Raw genomic sequence first — 18,330 nt, 5'->3', positions numbered from 1 at the left:
ACATTCTGGGCCAGCCTGGCCTCAGGCTTGGGACCAGGTCTGCCCGTGCACTGTGGCCTGGTCAGGTGCTCAGGTTCATGGTTTGCTGTGCCACCGAGCCCCAGGCCGCATGCAGGCCAGTTCCCTGAGGGCCAGCGGGCCCCTGTGGCAGGCGTGGGCTCCGGGGACAGCGGTGGGTGTCTCCCCCTCTCCCTACACCAACGGGCAGTGGGGAGCTGCCGGGATCCTGGGAACTGCCCCTAGGAGGCAGCCTGCGCGCCCGTGGAGGCGTCCCCAGAGATCTCCGGCGTTGCTCTGGTGACGGTGAGGTGGCCCTTCCTCAGGACGTGGAGGCGGCACCGCGCAGGCCCGGCCCGGCTCACAAGGAGCACTGCTGGCCAGCGGGGCCGTGGGGGGGGGGGGAGGGAGGAACAGGGAGGAGCACCCATCCGCCCCCTGAGCTCCAGCCAGCTCTCGGGGTACCATGGAAACCCAGGGAGCACCAGTGTCCCGGAGAGGGGTGGCTTCCTGTCCCTGCCTGAAAGCTAGGATGAGTTCTGGCTCATTCATTCAGTACTGTTCCTAGTACTGAGAGACAAAGTTACCAGCACCCCCAAGCACAAAGGTACAAAGATAACCAGCACCCCCAACTCAGCCTCTGTCCTGGAGACAAAAGCATTTTGTCTAGGCAGAGGGAAATACTTCTCTGATAGGTGTCTTTTGCCAAGGCATTTGGTGGTCTATTATGTATTTATTTTTTAACAGTACTGGGGTTGAACTCGGGGCCTCTTGGGCCATGCGTCCAGCCCTTTCGCTTCTCTTTTCAGACAGAGTCTTATGTTAGCTTGGTTGGCCTTGGGCCTCCATGTCTTGCCTCTCTCTCCGGAGAGGCTGTGCCGGTGCGTGAGGCTCTGAGGTCTGTTCACAGGAGGGCTCTGCACTGTGTGGAGGGCGCGGGGCAGGATGGGCGCCGCTGTGCTGGTAGGAGACTGGGCCAGGTGGGGTGGGGCGACGCTCACCTGAGCCTGGGGTGTTGGGGGGGACTGGCCAGTGCCAGGGTCACTCAGATCGGCCATCCGGCGCTGCCTGCTGCCTCTGCCTGTTGCCCAAAGCTTCGAGGAGCTCCCCCAGCTCCTTTCGGGGGGGGGGGGGGAACCGCGGGAGGAGATGCCACTTTGTGGGTGGCCGCTTGCCGATGCACACCGAGAGCCTGCCACCTTCCTGCTGATGTCAGGAGAGAAGGGCTAAAAATAGCTCCCGAGCTGCTGCCAGGCGGGGCTGGCGGCTGGCCCCTCCTTCCCCCTCACTGATTCGCTGATGGTGTCTCAGCTGGAAGTGTGAGTGTGTGAGTGTGTGAGAGAGAGTGAGAGTATGAGTGTGTGTGTGTGTGTGTGTGCACGTGGTGGGGGGGGGTGGAGGGTTCCTCTGGGTCAGGCAGACTTCCTACGCTTCAACTGAGGCTTACCCTTTAGTGCCCCACCCCCAGCTTTCAGGGAACCTGTACTTAATACTTCATTTGTGTTTGTGACTTTTGTATTCTTTTTCTATAAATTTAGTGTTCTTATAATTTAAAAAATTGTTTTGGTCAGTCGTGGGGCTTGAACTGAGGGCCTGAACGTTTTTGTTTTTGTTTTTGGCTTGTTTTTTGTTTTTTTTTTGCTCAAGGCTAGCGCTCTACCACTTTGAGCCATTCCTCCACTTTCAGCTTTTTGGTGATTACTTGGAGATAGGAGTCTCATGGACTTTCCTGCCTGGGCTGGCTTCGAACCACAGTCCTCAGATCTCAGCCTCCTGAGTAGCTAGAATTACAGGTCTGAGCCATTGGCATCTGGCTTATAAAATGTGTATAAGTGAACATTTACATAAGGTGAAATAGATATATTTTGTGAGCTTGTAAAAAAGGTCTTAGAATGTCTTTGGCCTTTTTGATCAGGAGCATCAGCATCACAGGACAGTTCCATCCCACCCACCCCCCTCCAGAGTCCACTGGGGCTCTGCAGCTGCATGGCTGCCTCCTACCTGCCTTCCCAGGCCCCACAGTGGGGTCCACAGGGTACCATCCCCACAGTCTACATGCTTTCCATCCAGTCCTTTGGAGTCTGCCTAGGTCATTGCATGGGGATGACCGGTTCTTTGGTGCTTAAAAAAAAATAAATTCCGGAGTTGTATTCCACGGCGGGGACCTTGCTTCTCCACTCCCCTGTGGAAGCAGCTTCGGCAATGATGAGTCCAGCCACTAAGGCTTCAGTGTGTATGTTTTCCTGCAGATATAGTTTTTATTTCTAAAATAAATACCCAGGAGTGGGACTCCTAAGCCCTATGGTGGGGGTACGTTTAGCTGAAGTCTGGGAGACTTGGTCTCCAATTAACTAGCGAAATACTAGACTAGAGGTGTGGCTCAAGTGGTAGGGTGCGGCCCTGAGTTCAAGCTCCAGTACCAGCTATATCTGTGTGGGTCTATTTCTGTCCACTAATCTGTATTTCCCTGTCAGTGCCAGTACCACAGTGTCTTAATCACTGTGGCTTTATAGTAAATTCTAAAATCAGATAGTGTGACTTCTTCCAATTCCTTTGCTTCAAATTCTTTTTTAGCTATTTTAGGTCCTTTGCCTTTCTATATCTATTTTAGAATCTGCTAATCTATATTTGTGAAACATCTTGCTGGGATTTTGTTGGAATTACATTAAATCTGTGGACCAATTTACAGGCAATTTTCATCTTAACCATATCCAGTCCATGAATGCAGTATGTCTTCCTGTTGTTTAGCTTCTCTTTAGTTCTTATATTGGCATCTTGAAGAATGTAAGTCCTGTGTGCTTTCTTGCACCTATGAATTTTATTTTAGAGTGAATTTGAGTGGAATATCTTCTTAAAGTTTCCTTTTTCAGTTATTCCTTAATAGTTTGTAGAAATGCTGTTGATTTTATAGGTTGATTTTTTTTTATGTTAGTGCTATGATATGTACCTATATTTACTAAAAAATCATCTCACCAAGGAGGGACAAGATGGTATGCATCTGTGTGTATGTGTGTGCACGCGCGCGCACACACACACATGCACGCTGGTACCAGGACTTGAACTCAGGGCCTTGCCCCATCACTGGACTTTTTGCTCACATTTGGTACTCTACCACTTGAACTACCAGCCCAGGATTTTGCTGACTGATTGGAGTTAAGAGTCTCTCGGACTTTTCTGCCTGGTCTGTCTTTGAACCCTGATCTTCACATCTCAGCCTCCTGAGAAGCTAGGATGTAAGTATGACTAGACAAGGCCCAGAAAAGTCAGACAGAGTCTCCAAGGTGAGAGCTTGTGGCTGACTGACAGGCCGTGGGGCGTACACCAAGGGTGTAAGGGCGTTTTCCACCAAAGGCCTGCAGACTGGGCTACGCTCAGAAGGCACAAACGGTCTTCCCAAAAGGTTGTGCAGACAGCAGGCCTGTCTGCTTGGTATGAAGCCTGCTTGGCCACTTATGTAGCTAGGTAAACTGAGGAACTGTGCCTCAGTGTGCCATCTGGGGAAGGAGGCTTACGTTGCATCTCCCTCAGAGGAGTTCTGAGGAAGAAGCAGCACTGACTTGTGAAGGCCCACCGGGCACACAGTGCCCCCAAGCACCACACAGGCCCCCAGATGCGGGCCCACCTGGTGCTCTGTGAAGCCGCTCTACAGGATGCTGACCTGCAGTGCAGCCAGGGTCCAGCCTGGGGAGGGGCCCTGCCCCACAGTGTGCAGGCTGTGGCCAGGTCCCTGCGTCCTTGCTCAAGGTGCGTTGCAGGACATGGTGTTCTCAGGGAGCACCACACCAGGCTCGGCTCACGCTCTGCACCGGGCACTGCCGCAAAGGAGGGCGCAGGTCTAAGGTATGAGATCACCGGTGTGCAGCTTCCTTAGGGTCTAGTGCCCTCGTGTGGCCACGGGCAGAGCCTGCATGCATAGCCCTTGAGTTTCAGCGAGCGGAGGCGGGGCTGGCTGCCGGCTGGTATCAGCTTGCCTTCAGACTAGTTCCTGTAGTTAGGTCCGCTCATGGACCTGGGGCGCTGGGCCAAGAGAGGACAAACGCAGAAGAGGGGTGCAGCATGCCCCGCTATTCCTGTTTCCCAGAAGCCTCTGAGGCCAGGCAGGGACAGCATCATGGTGCTGCCACCTCTCCCTCCTCCCCGGGCCCCACACAATGGGAGGTTTGCACATTTACACCCCACCCCCCCCCAGCAGAATCAGCCAGTCCCAGAGTCTGGTTCTAGCCTCCACTCTGCCTCTGTCTTCCTGATTGGGACAGAGACAGAAGTGAGGCCAGGTCTGGCCTTGGAGTCCTCTCCTGCAGGTATGGGTGGCCTGGGGCAGTGCAGACCCCATTACACTGCACCTCTCCCCTACCAGCTGGGCCCAAGCCCAGGGGGGAGGAGAGAGCAGGACAGGTGTGGGCATTTGCTGTGGGCATCAGGACAGGGAGTCTCGCTGCACGGCAGAGGCTGCACGCCCTGGTGTCCAGGAGGAACAACATCCAACCCGACTCCTGGTGCTCTGGGCCCCTACCTCTGTGTGCTACTCCGCCCAAGATGCACTCTGGCTTTGCCTTTCCTCAAGTGTCTTGTCACACCAGCTTCACAGACATGGCGCGACTGGCTTCTCCTGGCGGGCATTAGTGAATTAACCAGGTCTGGGTCCGTTGCCCCCGTGAGGCCTGGGTGGAGGGGCCGGGAGCCAAGGCAGAGGAGGAAAGGCAGACCTGAGGAAAGCTGGGACCAGGCTGGGTACGCTCACTCTGCACATGGCCACTCCTTCACCAGCTGGGTTACTTGTCAGGTGGGAAAAGCAGTCTGGGGTCTCAGTGTACCCCCTAGGGAGTGTAGACCTGCAGCCTCGGCCCTGGTGAGAGTCTGGGGCCCACGGCATGTGGGTAGAACGGGGTTGGGGCCAACAGCCACCTTCGGATCCGTGAGACTCGGCTCATGGCTCTGCCTGACATGCAGCTTTTCCACATGCTGCTGAGTGGCCTCCATGCACCTGCTGTGGCTCCATGCACCAGCCAGTGCGTCTGCGTCTCCTGACACTCTGCCTGCCCAAGCTGGCCAGTCTGCCTTCCCTGCCCCCATCTGCTTTCCCAGCCCCCCAAGTTAGTGTAGATGAGGTTCCTCCTCCTGCCCTCTCCTTTCTCCTCCCTCCTCCTCTCCTCTCCTCTCCCCTCTCTCCTCTCTCCTCTCTCTTCTCTCTCTGTTTCCTTGTCTATTTTCTGTCTTTCTCTGTGTCTCTCTCCCTCATCCTTAGTTACCCAACCCCCAAATTCTACAGATTGGGTACAACTGTGTTCCATCCTTTCCCGAGCCTCTCTTCTGCTTTCCTGAAAGCACAGACTCCCAGAGGGCAGCGGGTTGTGTGAAGCATCGCAGCCCACAAATGACAGACTCTGTAACAGAACTGGAGTTCGGTGCTCAGCCTTACTGCACTCCCCAGCCTCTCTGTGTTGCAGGGAGATAAGCAGGTCTGCCTCACAGGGCATGCTGGGAACCCATGAGCTGGCACAGCTGCAGGAGCCACTGCAGGGCCCTCACTCCACTCACAGGAGGCTGGTTCCCTGTTCACCCAGGAGACTGGCGGAGAAGTGAGGTGTCTGCCCCTGTGCCTGGTGGATCCCCTCAAAGCACTCACCCCAGATCTCCCCAAGACTCCCAGGAAACTCTGTGTGCGTGTGTGTGTGTGTGTGTGTGTGTGTGTGTGTGTGTGTGTGTGGTCTTGGTCATGGGTCTTGAACTCTGGGCCTGGGCGCTGTCCCTCAGCTCTTCAGCTCAAGGTGAGCGTTCTACCACTTGAGCCACAGCACCACTTCTGGTTTTCTGAGTGGTTTATTGGAGATAAGAGTCTCACAGACTTTCCTGCCCAGGCTGGCTTTGAACCACGATCCTCAGATCTCAGCCTCCTCTCAGGAAGCTTGAGAGAAAGCCATGACATTATTCTCTGGATGTCAAGTGGGGGCTTGCTGTTGGCACCCATAGCCTAGTGGGCACCTGTCAGGGTACCTTGAGAGAGTCCCGGATCTGTCATCCATAGAGGGACTCAGCGCATGACTAGCAAGCCAGTGAGGGCCACCATTTGCAATTGGGGCTGGGGCAGGAGCATCACTGTGTGATCTTATGTTCTGCTACAAACACATGCTTTCAGCTTGTGGTTTCTAAAGCATGCGGGTCCACTCATGAGGTGCTCAGGCAAGGCCTCCTCTCCTCCCCCCCTCCTGGGGGAGGAGCGCAAAGCCCCTGCCACAGACTCTTGTCCTGCAGTTCACAAATCTGATGTCAACCTATTTAGATACTGCCTTCAACATACTGTGACAGTGCCATCCTGTCTGGGCTCCTCAGCCCCAGGGGAGAGCCCCCCCTCCCCCCTATCTGATCCATTCGACCCCCAGTGGGTGGGTGGGTCAGACATTGCCCTAGGCACTCAAATGTGGTAGGAAGCCACTATCCAGGGCCACGCTCTACAGCTCACGTGATCCAGCAAGGGGTAGGAAAGACGTGGGGGGTAGGGAGGGAGGTGAGAGGGCTGCAGCTCTGAGTGGAAGGGCTCTTGGTTATTCTAAGCTTATGGGAAGTTACGGGGCATGGAATGGGGGAGGGGGGCGTGGGGGGGAGCAGCGTGGTTACACATAGGATCTTCAAAGAGTCCCGCTGCTGTGCGAAGAAGGGTTCTGGGCAGGAGTGAGCAGTGTGGACCAATTAGGAGGCCCCCATGAGGATGGAGGAGGCAGTGGGGGGGGGGGGCAGGACAAGAGGGCTGTTCAGCAGCCACAAGTGGCACTTGGAGGTGCTCTAGGGCAGCTGGGCCTTGACAGAGCCTCGACGATATGCTCCATCTTGGTGCTTCCCTGGGCACTCTGGAAGGCCAGGAATGGTGTAGAACATTCTTTCCCCGGGGGGTGGAGGATTGCTAGCTCTCTCCTGTTGGCATTGTCACCCGGTTTACTGTTCTGATTCTTGATCTTAAGCAGGCCAGCAAAGCCTCACTTGCCTACTGTTGTGTTTTGAGTAGACCCTGCCTAACCGAACCTCAGAGGCTGTGATGGGTTTTGGTATATTGGGTCTTCCTCTTGCCTGGGCTTTGACCCAGTTCCAGAGAGTTCGGGTGGAAGGCTCACCCAGGGTGAATGCTCCCTGTTGCATGCCAACGGCCTCCCCCACTCACAGTGAAGAGCAGGAGGAGGACGCGGGCTGGAATTGCCCTCAGTCCCAGGGTTCACAGGACCAGCGCTGCTCTTGCCTGCCCCTGCCTTCTACAGCCATTGTCCCTCCCAGGAGCCCCGAGTCACAGGGAGGGCTCAGGCGATTCCAGATGGTCTGGGGGCAGCGGTTGCCCTGCAGGCTTTGGTCTCTGGTGTAGCAGGAGGATGCACAGGCTTTGGGGGACAGAGGCCTGGGGTCCACTCCTATTTTGTCCTCCGGTCAGTTCTGGGTGCTTGTATAGCCAGGGTGGCCTTTCTGCGTCCCAGCGGATCTGTGTGTGACACACCTGAGGGTTACACCTACCTGCTCCCCCATGGGTGTGGCGGGCCAGCAGCCGCAGGGGCGCCCACCCTCCGGAGTGCTCTCATGGGACCCTGAACCCGAGGACACCCACCTGCCTACCCTCCACCTCCCCCGAGGGGCCTGAGTGGCAGGGGAGGGGGACTTTTCCTCTCTCCGGATAAGAGCCTTGATTGTCCGTCCCCCTCCTGCGCCAGATTCCCCCATGCTCAGCACAGGGCCTTGGGGCCCGGAGGATGCAAAGCCCCACCCAGGCCTCTGGAGGGCTGCAGGGGTGCCCATGACTGCTGGTGGCTTGGGCTTTGGGGGGGCAGGCGGGGTCCTTCCGCAGCTCCCACTCACCGACGCCTGTGTCCTGCCCTGTGTCTCCGGCAGGTATATCCGCACCATGTACCTGGGGATTCAGAGCCAGCGGCAGAAGGAACACCAGCGACGCTTCTACTGGGCTATGATGTACGAATATGCAGACGTCAACATGCTGCGCCTCCTGGAGACCTTTCTGGAGAGCGCCCCACAACTGGTGCTACAGCTCTGCATAATGATCCAGAAGAACAGCGCAGAGACGCTGCCCTGTGAGTGTGAGCCGGCCCGGCCCCGCCCCTGCCAGGCCCCGCCCCACACAGACCACGCCCTGCCACGCCCACCCTGCCCCTGACAGGCTCTGCCCCACACAGACCACGCCCACAGCAGGCCACGCCCCACACAAGCCACCCTGCCCCTGGCCAGGCCCCACCCCACACAGACCATGCCCACCTCAGGCCACACCCAGGCGAAGCCACATCCCACATAAACCACCTGTCCCTGGCCAGGCCCCGCCCCATACAGACCATACCAACCGCGGCCACACCCAGGAAACACCACGCCCCACACAAGCCACGCCCTTCACTGCCAGGCTGCCTCTTATGTACCCACCCCCCTGGAGCTCTCCCATCCTGGCCCTCAGTCCTCTGGATGTCCAGCCTAGGGCAATGTGACCCACACTGCAGAGGTCCCCCAACCTCCCTTATCCAAGGTCCTGTTTATCTGAGCCTGCAGAGCCAGGTCTCCTGGGTCCAGCAGAGCAGAGAGCTCTGGGTGAGCCTGTCCAGTGGATCTGGCCCTTCCTTGTGCTGGCCTCCAGCAGGGTTTGCACTGTTGTGGGAATGGAAGCGTGGGCAAGGAGGCAGCAGCAGTGTGTGTAACTGAAAAGCAGCATCAGCCCAGAGCTGGTGGCTCACGCCTGTCATCCTAGCTACTGGAGAGACAGATCTGAGGATCGCAGTTCAAAGCCAGCCAGGGCAGGAAAGTCTGTGAGACTCTTACCTCTAACCAACAGAACACTGGAGGTGGAGCTCAAGTGGCAGAGTGTCAGCCTTGAGTGAAAAAGCTAAGGGACAGCGCCCAGGTTCTAAATTCAAGCCCTAGAGCCAGTACAAACAACCAAAACAACAGCCCAGAATCATGTTAAAACCCACTCCTGGTTGTAGAGATGTTAAAGTGTGGTGGTTTTGCCTCTAGCCTGTGGAAGCCCGGCCTGCTCCACAGGCTGAAGGGGTTGTTAGATCTAGGAGTAGTGGGTAGTCTCCAAGGAGCCTCAAAAGCCCCAGAGCACATCCTATGAACTGCTGTCTCTGGGAAATAGAAGGTTCTAGAACACCCCTGGCTGGTCTTCTCTGGGAAGACCTTCCAAGGTTAGACTGCCTGGTCCAGGCGGAGCCTTGAACCACAGATCTGAATGCCAGCCCAGCTACACATACCGTGGTCTGGTGGTGCTTAGAGCCCATTCCTTGGGCGGGGGTGGGGGGGTGGGGGAAGGGGTGGGCAGTGGAGGAGTCTGGGATGAGAAGAGACCAGAGATGGTGACTCGTGGCAGGGGGCAGGGGAGCAGAGGGTCTTTTGTCTGGGCAGACTTGGGACAGGTGAGCCCCAACATCCTCAGGGCTGGCAGGAGGGAGAAGAATCATTCTAAAGGTCAGGGCAAGCTGCAGGCAGATGGTTGGCAGCTCAGCAGCAAGCGATGTTGCAGCTAGCTAGTCATGGACCAGGAGGTAGAGAGTTTGTTACCACTAGGAGTATTCAAAGCAGAGAAGTTGCTCATGTCATTCGGCCCACAGGGCTGTGTGATTTGGGCCAGCAGGCAGTTGGGGGGTGGGGGGCAGGGGTCCACCCTGCTGGTCCTTGGCTCTCTCTGGCCAGTGCACCTTCTGGCTTCCTGGGTCACCTCCAGGCTCTGGAGTCCTCTTGTGGTGCCTGGCTGTTCTATTCTTGGTGCTGCTGCTTTCCTTGTAGATCTGCTTGCTACATTGGGCCGTGGGCTTTACTAGTGAGCTCTGTAACTCTTGGTGAGCCTTACCGTGACTCCTGCCTGTCTGCGCCATTCATGTCACAGGCAGTTAGAAAGATCACCAACACAACCGCCATTCTCTTATTGGTCAGCTTTTCCATCCATCCTGCCCTCTGCCAAGCTCTCCACCTGACTCTCTCTCACCCTCTTGCAATTCTCAGTCTGCAAGATGGATCTCGGGTCTAGTCTTCCCACAAGTGCAGATCCCAGTGAAGTAATATGAAGTGCAGGTATCAATCCTTCAAACGTGCAGCTCTGATGCCCTGTGCCCGCCAAGCAGGGCGCCCACGCCTCCTGAGCCTATGAGTTCAGGTTCCTGGGGTTCGGGATGGGGCTTGGTTTGGAGACCACTCTGGTGTAAAGGCAGAGGCAGCCACATGCACCTTTCAGGACTTCAAGGTGCGGAGGAAGTTTGTGTCCCAGCAGTGTTCCTGCATCTGTATTGTGGGAATGGCGGCGCTTTGGGTCCCACGCGCCCATGTGCCCACAGCCCGTTGCCTGACATGCTGTGGGTTCCTGGCGTAGTCTGCCATTCTGCACACATGCATCAAACATGGTGCCTTGGTGTGTTCTGAGGAAGACTGGGAAAGAGCAGGTATGGCTCTCCACGTCTTGAATCTTCCATCCTCTCTGAGGACACAACACAAAAACACAAGTAGAGCCGGGCATCGGTGACTCACTTCTGTAATCCTAGCTACTCAGGAGGCTGAGATCTGAGGATCATGGTTCAAAGCCAGCCCAGGCAGGAAATTCCGTGAGACTATTATCTCCAATAGAAAACCAGAAGTGGTGCTGTGGCTCAAGTGGTAGAGTGCTCATCTTGAGCTGAAGAGCTCAGGGACAGCGCCCAGGCTCAGAGTTCCAGCCCCAGGACCGCCACCAACAACAACAAAAAAAACAAGTAGGCAGGCGTGTGGTGACACGCGCTTGGATGCAGGTACTCATGATGCTGAGGCTAAAGCTAACTGAGGGGCGCCTGGGGCCCAGTGACCCCACTTTGAGCAGAGGTCAGAGAAAGCCTCCAGAAAGCTGCCATTTGAGCTGAGTATAGTAGATGAGGAAGGGGGTACAGAATCTATCTTTCAAACAATGGGAATAAATAACCTGCTCACAGGCCCTGCGGTAGGAAAAGCCTCATTGGTTCCAGGAAGCAAAAGACTCAGCATGGTGGGTCTTCACAAAGACACCTGCCCTCAAGAGTTCAGAGTCAAGGGCTCTGTGTTTTTGATTTTGTGATAGACACACGTACAGGTGCTTTGGGGGCACAGAGGATGGGCAACTGTTTTGTGGGTACAACAGAAAGGGACCTTGGTAGGTGAGTAGGAGCTCACCCAGAGAAAAAAGTTGAGAGTTCTGTGCTAGTGACCCCTGACCCGTGCCACCCCTCTCCTGGTACACATCTGGATGGAAATGTTGCAGGAAGACGGAAGTGAAGGGCAGAGGCCTTGAGCAAAGGCCATCTCCTGTATCTGAGATGCCAGGGGGAAAGGAGACCGTCACCCTGGCTTTTGCTCAGCTGGGGAGGCAGCTCCCTGTGCCAGGCTGGCTGTGTGGAGGTGTCTGTACCCTCTGGTGTCCCCCATTTCAGTGGAACATCTGTTAACACACAAATGGATATTTGAATAATATACTGCACATGTGTAGAGTGCATGTTTATACTCTATATTAGATACACTCTATCCATGCACACATTTTATATAGAGCATGCATACATAGATAAATCATATGTATACAGAGTACCAGCTAAGATGTAACAACATGGCTTACATTCATAATTCGTAACATGCTCAAGTCTGTATTTCTATCCCCTGGTTTAAAAATGGTAAAACGAGGCTTGGCAACTCCCCTGCAGAAAACCACACAGCCAGGCCTACTCATGGCAGCGCCCTCTTCCTTGCAGGTGTCTTCCTGCTGCTGCTCTGATGCCAGTGTTTCTGGGAGCAATGGAACTGAGCCGGGCTGTGGTTGCTCCTCAGCAAAGATGGATCTCCTGGGCTCGCGGGGTTGGTGCTGGCCTGCCAGGACCAGGCACCCACCTGCTTTGTGCTGTGGCAGTGGACTGGCTGACATTTGTTCTAGAATCTCTAGGGCTTGCCTTTATCCAGCTGGCTGGGAAGATGGCATTTTGCTATCTCTGGCAGCATCTTAGAAAGGAGAGACAAGGACGGGAAGCTGGAGCTAACTTTCCTTCTGCTGAGTCCTTTAAATGCTGAACTTGGCCTTGAGGCTCTTCTGTCAAGGGCTAACCCCTCTTTGGGGTCCACCAAGATCCTGAAGTGGCTTTCTGGGACCCTGCAGGCTGCTGGGATGAGTCTGGCGACATTTCCCACCACCCCTGCTGTGCTGGTGGCTACTGGAGGAACAGGAATGCAGTTAGGATCCTGTGTATAGGACTGGGCAGTGGCTGTTTCTTTTCTTTTTGGGGGGGGGGGGAGTCTGGTCATGGGTCCTGAACTCTGGGCCTAGTCGCTGTCCCTCAGCTCTTCAGCTCAAGGCTAGCGCTTTACCACTGAGCCACCTTCCCAGCCCCCAGTGGCTGTTTCTTTAGGAGCAGAGCTAGACAGAAAGTGGCTCATGGCTTCCCATTATGTCAGCACCATACCCGATAGGCCCCTTCAAGCTGTCCACCACCACTCAGGAATGCTCCTGCAAACGCTTACCTCTCCAGATGGGAGAAGCAGACAAGTGTAGTTTGTTGAATCTTATAGGATGCAAGGGTCACTGCCCAGAATGTGTCATGGCAGGGCACAAGGCATTTGACACCATGCAGCCTGGCTGTTGGAACACAGACAGAGCTGAATGTGGACCGTGGATGCTCCCAGGCCCCGCCAGGCAGGTTCCGGGACTTCTGCAGCCATCTTGGCAGCTGGGGTCTTGCCTGGGAGAAGGCATCAGGCTCTTGATTGGCCTCAGACCACACAGTCATCTTCCCAGGGGTTGGAGGTAGAGGGCAGCGTTGGAAGATGGACTGCCTCCCCCAGGGAGGAGCCCCAACTTCTGGTCCTCGTCCCCACTTTCTCTGTGGCCTGAATCCCACTCTCTGAGGAAGCTAAGTAGAATTCAGGTTGGGTTTTTGGCCCAAGAATTCAGGGCCTCTTGCGGATTCCTTTCCTATTCATCCCTGTGAGATCCAAACCTTTTGTATCCCTGTCTCCTCCCGGCGGCTCAGTCCCTTACAAAGCATCTGGGGACCATTAGCCCGGTGACCACATGCAGCATAAAATCTTGTTTCTGTCTCTTGGCAGGTGCATGCTCTGGGGAAAAATTCTTAAATTTCTATACTTAAAAATGATACTAAGGGAAGTAGCACTGTGGCTCAAGCAGTAGAGCGCTCGCCTTGAGCTGAAGAGCGGAGGGACAACACCCAGGCCCAGAGTTCAAGCCCCACGACCGACATAAATAAATAAACAAAATAATATTAAGTAGAGTACCAATACCACCATCTCAGAGTGCCACAGTCATTCCCTTTGCCTTATCTCTGTGCGCTCCCTGGGAGTCTTTCCCTGTGCCTGTGTCTTGTCCCTGCCCCACTGAGCTTTCCCTCAGCTGTCTTCCTGAGGCCTCCCAGCACCACTGAAGAGGTGCCTCTCCATCCTGTGTGCTGCTCAGGCTGTAGACACTTGGTCCACACAGTGTGGCTGATGTCGCCAGTAGATCCAGAGTATTCAGTGGGTGTCTATGGAGCGCTTGTCTAGCATGTGTGAGGCCCCAGGTTCTATCCCCAGTCCCACCACCAAAAAACCCCAACAAGTTCACCTGGCCAGCAGTGGCAGTGGGGACACAGAATATATGAAAGCAACTTCCTGGGACTGTCCCAGAGCTGAGGAGAAGCCAGGTTCCGGCTGCTGAGGTGGGACCTCAGGTTCTCCAGAAACCTCTGCCTGCGTCAACCCAGGAGCCAAAGCGGCTGCACTCCATGCCCATGCAGCAGGCAGGTGCAACTCGCGAGACCAAGGCTCAGTGCCCGGTGAGGGTGGCCGGCGAGGTGGGACAAAGCCCGCCCCGCCCTGACTACCCAGGAGAGAGTTTCTGTTTGGTTTCCATGGAGAAATTGTGGTCGCAAGTCTCGTCTCTCCTGTTTGTTATTACAAGAGTAATAGAGTAGGAGCCGTAGGAGCCGCCGGTGGCTCAGGCCTGTACTGCAAGCTACTCAGGAGGCTGAGATCTGAGGATCACAGTTCAGTTTGACACCAGCCTGGGCAGGAAAGCCCATGAGACTTTTATCTTCAATAAACTACTAAAAAAAATAAAAGCCAGAAGTGGCGCTGTGGCTCAAGTGGTAGAGCCTTGAGCACAAAGAGGCTCAGGGATAATGTCTAGTCCCAGGACCGACAAAATAGGGAGTAACCTATCCTCATTATGCTGGCCAACCATCCAGGTATTTTCTGTGCATATGCCAACATGCTGGCTTGTTATCACACCAGATTGTTCTAAGCTTGGACTTAAGATGAGGGCAGAAGAAGAAGGGGCCTTCTAAGATATGGCAGGAGGGGAATGCTGGGGCTGTGGGGGCAGGGGAGACCCTGACTCTTCTGGGATGTTTGGATCATGGTACGGAATGGGACAGGAGCTGCAGGGCAAGTTTGGCAGGAGATGAGCTGGGATAGTGTCTGGGATGTGTAAGGCTCCCGGGTCCAAACTCTGTGCTTCAGAGAGAGAGAAATAAAGAAGAATGGCGCAGAGAACTAGTGTTCCTGGGAAGGTGGATAGCCCGGTAGGAAGATAGCCCGTGGAAGACGTTCCATCTGCACTGTGCTCAGTTCTGAATCTTAGGCAAAAGGACCAACCAAAGAGGCGCTTGGAGGCCTGGATGGTGCTACACGGGAGGAGCTAAGGATGGCGGCGGTGGGGGATCTCCTGACCGCTATGCTCGGCCTGTGGTGCTGTTCCTGGCTGCAGTGGAAGATTCAGGGAAGATGAGCCTGGTTACAAGTCCCCTACTGGGTGGGCGGAGTCAGAAGCAAAGCTGCTGGGCGGGGTTTCGATGACAGCTGGGCTGAAGTCCCTGGAACTCTGCCTCTCTGTCTCCCAGCAGGTGCTGCACAGAGGCTGGACTCAGAGGGCAGCCAGAGGAAGCAAGGGCGGGCCTGGGAACAGGGAGCAGATATTCTCGGAGAAAGCAACTGGGGTTTGTGCAGGGTTTCAAGGCAAGCAGGTGTGACAGACAGAGGTGGCTGGTTGGATGGGCCGGACACCCCAAGACCGCCTTCTGTGGTGGATGAGGAAGAAGCCGACCGAAAGTTTAGGGAAGGGTTTGGGAGACCCCACATCAAGTGAGAGAAGGCAGGAGAGTGGCAGAGAGTGGCGCAGAGGACAATGGTTGAGGGAGGATCTTGGGCGAGGCTGCTGGAGGAAGGGGCACCCATGCAGGCCCAATGTTTGCATGCAACAGAGGCCCCCCGAGGTAGAGCACAGCCCCTCCCAGATGTCACCCTAACCCTCAAAGCCAGACCCAGGGGCTCCACTTCACTCCTGAGCCACGGAGCTCTGCACCCCCCACCCGCCCACCTGAGACACCCCAAAGCTGTCAGTGTAGGGAGCGGTTGGGGCTCTGTCTGCTTCCTGATACTGTGTTTCTTTCTCCCTCCTTGTTTAGATGGCAGTGTGTGTGTGGGCATCTCCTCAGCTGGCAGCCCCCCCCCACCGTTGTCCCTCGCAGCTGACGTCCGAGGTTTTGACCGTGTGGGTTTGTGTCTTTCCGGCAGGTGTCTCCTCTGTGACCTCTCTGATGTCCCTGGCTTGGGTGCTAGCGTCCTATCACAAGCTGCTGCGGGACTCGAGGGACGATAAGAAGAGCATGAGCTACCGAGGGGCCCTCATCCACCTCTTCTGGCGCCTCTTCACCATCTCATCCCGGGTTATCTCTTTTGCCCTCTTTGCTTCCATCTTCCAGCTGTACTTCGGGATCTTCGTGGTGGTGCACTGGTGCGCCATGGCTTTCTGGATCATCCATGGCGGGACGGACTTCTGCATGTCCAAGTGGGAGGAGATCCTCTTCAACATGGTGGTAGGGATCGTGTACATTTTCTGCTGGTTTAACGTCAAGGAAGGGCGGACTCGATACCGAATGTTTGCATACTATACGATAGTGTTGACCGAGAACGCGGCCTTGACATTCCTTTGGTATTTTTACAGAAACCCGGAGAGCACTGACTCCTATGCGGTGCCCGCACTGTGTTGTGTCTTTGTTAGCTTTGTGGCTGGGATTGTGCTGATGCTCTTATACTATGGTGTGCTGCACCCCATGGGGCCGCGGGCTAAGATCTTTGCCAGCTCCTGTTGTGCCGAGCTGCTCTGGGGCATCCCTTTGCCCCCCGACGTTGAGCCCATGGCACCTCAAGCCCCTGGGTACCGGGGGACCCAGGTCACGCCCACCAGAGCCGTGCCGGGACAACAGGAGGACCTCATGGCCGATACTTGCTTGCCCGTGTTCCAAGTGAGACCCACGGGGCCCTCGACCCCGACGGGGCGCCCTCACCCCCCCGAGGGGCCCCTCATTAAGATTGACATGCCAAGGAAACGGTACCCAGCCTGGGATGCCCACTTTGTAGACAGGAGGCTGAGGAGGACGATTAACATCCTGCAGTATGTCACCCCCACGGCGGTGGGCATTCGCTACCGAGATGGACCGCTCCTCTATGAGTTGCTGCAGTACGAATCTTCACTCTAGAGCCTCTTGACCCGGGTTGAGACGGAGACCTTAAGTTTGGTTGCGGCGAATGCCGCTCGCAAGAAATCTAACCCTCCCTCTCCCAACACACAGAACCACCACCACCACCTCCCCACCACTACCACCGCCACACCAACACCAACAGCAACACCAACACTAAGAACAAATCAATAAGTCACATCCCCTTCAGATAAGCTTTCTTTCCAGTCGCTGTATGTATACAAAGATATTCTCTATGTTTTATAAGTAAAAACAAAAAGAAAATCTTCCTTTTGTTTTTTACACACAAGAAACAGTATTAAAAAAAAAATCCCACACTATGAATCATAGGTGGAGAAGGCATTGTCTCCTCTCCATCAGAAAAAACAACACAATTTTATACCTTACACCAAGTGTAGATTATTTATGGGATTGGTGCTGATTGAAAGAACAAAACAAAACAAAACAAAACAAACAAACAAACACAAACAAACAAAACCTTCAACTGCCTTATGCCCTTAGGTGCTGAGTTTCATTAAGTACTGTCATATTTTCTCATGCAAACCTCTCTGGTGACATTTGTACCAGAAGAGATAAAATTAAATAATCAAATGAAACAAATCCACCAAGGAAACAAAAATCAAACCAACCAACAGAGACAATACAAAGCAATCATTCTTCCTATCTGATTATTTGTGTCGAAGAAAACCAATTACTAAAAGCAAAGGCATAGCAACCCCTCCTCCATTGGATTTCTCTCCTCCTCTCCTGTCCTTCCCCACTCCACAGAGCCTTCTAGGAGCTGAAGGGCTGTTTGGATCTCAAATGGCTAGCAAAGCTACTTGAAGGCTGACTATGTGCCATTTTAGCATTTACCTAGCAAGAATCGCTTTTGATTCCTCTCGAAAGGCGAGACAGAATACAAACAAAAAGGTACCCTCCTAATTTGGTAAATTCTAAAAGCAAATCAAAGGAGATTCCCATATATGCCATCAAAGAGAACCAGTAATAATAAAACTCAGCATAGTAGCAAAAAGAAAGACATCTATTTAAAGGCACAATACTTAATCTGTGACTGGCAACGATCTCTTCCATCATTTTAAGGCTGCGAATGGTATGTGTGGGACACGTGCAGGCCTGTGGAAGGATGGTTCTGTTTCCATTCTGTGGGAAGCCTTAAACTGATCTGGAAAGAATCTTCATCTTTCATTTGTGCTTTTTTTTAATTAAAAAATAACACAAAGAGGAAAGCTAGAATATATATATATATACATATATAAAAAGTCAAGTTGTAATAACTAACTCATTTCAAAGACTGTTTGGTGCTTCTGTCATTGTGGTTGGCTGAGACTCATTCAGCTCCCTTGGTGCATCTGGGTTGTGTGTGTGTGTGTGTGTGTGTGTGTGTGTGTGTGTGTGTGTGTGTATGTGTGTGCCCATCCATAGAACGTGTTTGTGTGTGTGTGTGTGTGTGTGTGTGTGTCCCTGCTGCAAGGTCTTGCCAGAAATACACAAAACTACTCTTAGGCTGTGATGGCTGGTAGCGGGGAGCGGGAGGGGTTGGGTGGGGAGGAGGGGGGACAACTGTGTTTGCACAGGGGTCCCCCTGGAGGACGCGTCCCTACCAGTAGCACAGCTGGGTCTTCCAGCCCACATGGTTTGGGTGAGGGTTCGAGTCACCTGTTTATTTTCTCATTGTATCCAGTTGAATTTCTGGGAGGTGTTGTGAGTATGGTTGACCATTTGTGAAATTTTTGTTTTTCAGAGTATTGTTTCTCTAAGGACTTTTTCTGTTTGGGGACATTGTTTCAATAATATCGTATATCTACTTGGGCACAAAAAAAAAAAAAAAGGAAAAGAAAAAAAATCA

At 54.2% G+C, this 18,330-nt stretch overlaps 1 protein-coding gene across 1 annotated transcript in view; it reads left to right on the top strand.

Annotated features, from left to right (window-relative positions):
* Xkr6 (XK related 6) overlaps positions 1 to 17,116 on the top strand; it is a 174,881-nt gene extending 157,765 nt beyond the window's left edge. Inside the window, exons 2-3 of the mRNA XM_042699897.1 lie at positions 7,864 to 8,060; positions 15,517 to 17,116. Coding sequence (XP_042555831.1) covers positions 7,864 to 8,060; positions 15,517 to 16,481 — 1,162 coding nt within the window. The 3' untranslated portion in view covers positions 16,482 to 17,116. The remainder of the gene's footprint in view (positions 1 to 7,863; positions 8,061 to 15,516) is intronic.
* The last annotated feature ends 1,214 nt before the right edge of the window (positions 17,117 to 18,330 follow it).

Source organism: Dipodomys spectabilis, unplaced genomic scaffold (genome assembly GCF_019054845.1).
Source record: "Dipodomys spectabilis isolate Male_0828 unplaced genomic scaffold, ASM1905484v1 ptg000263l, whole genome shotgun sequence".
NCBI lineage: Eukaryota > Metazoa > Chordata > Mammalia > Rodentia > Heteromyidae > Dipodomys > Dipodomys spectabilis.
The sequence above is the reverse complement of the archived record's forward strand: the minus strand, read 5'-3'. Positions and strand labels throughout refer to the sequence as shown.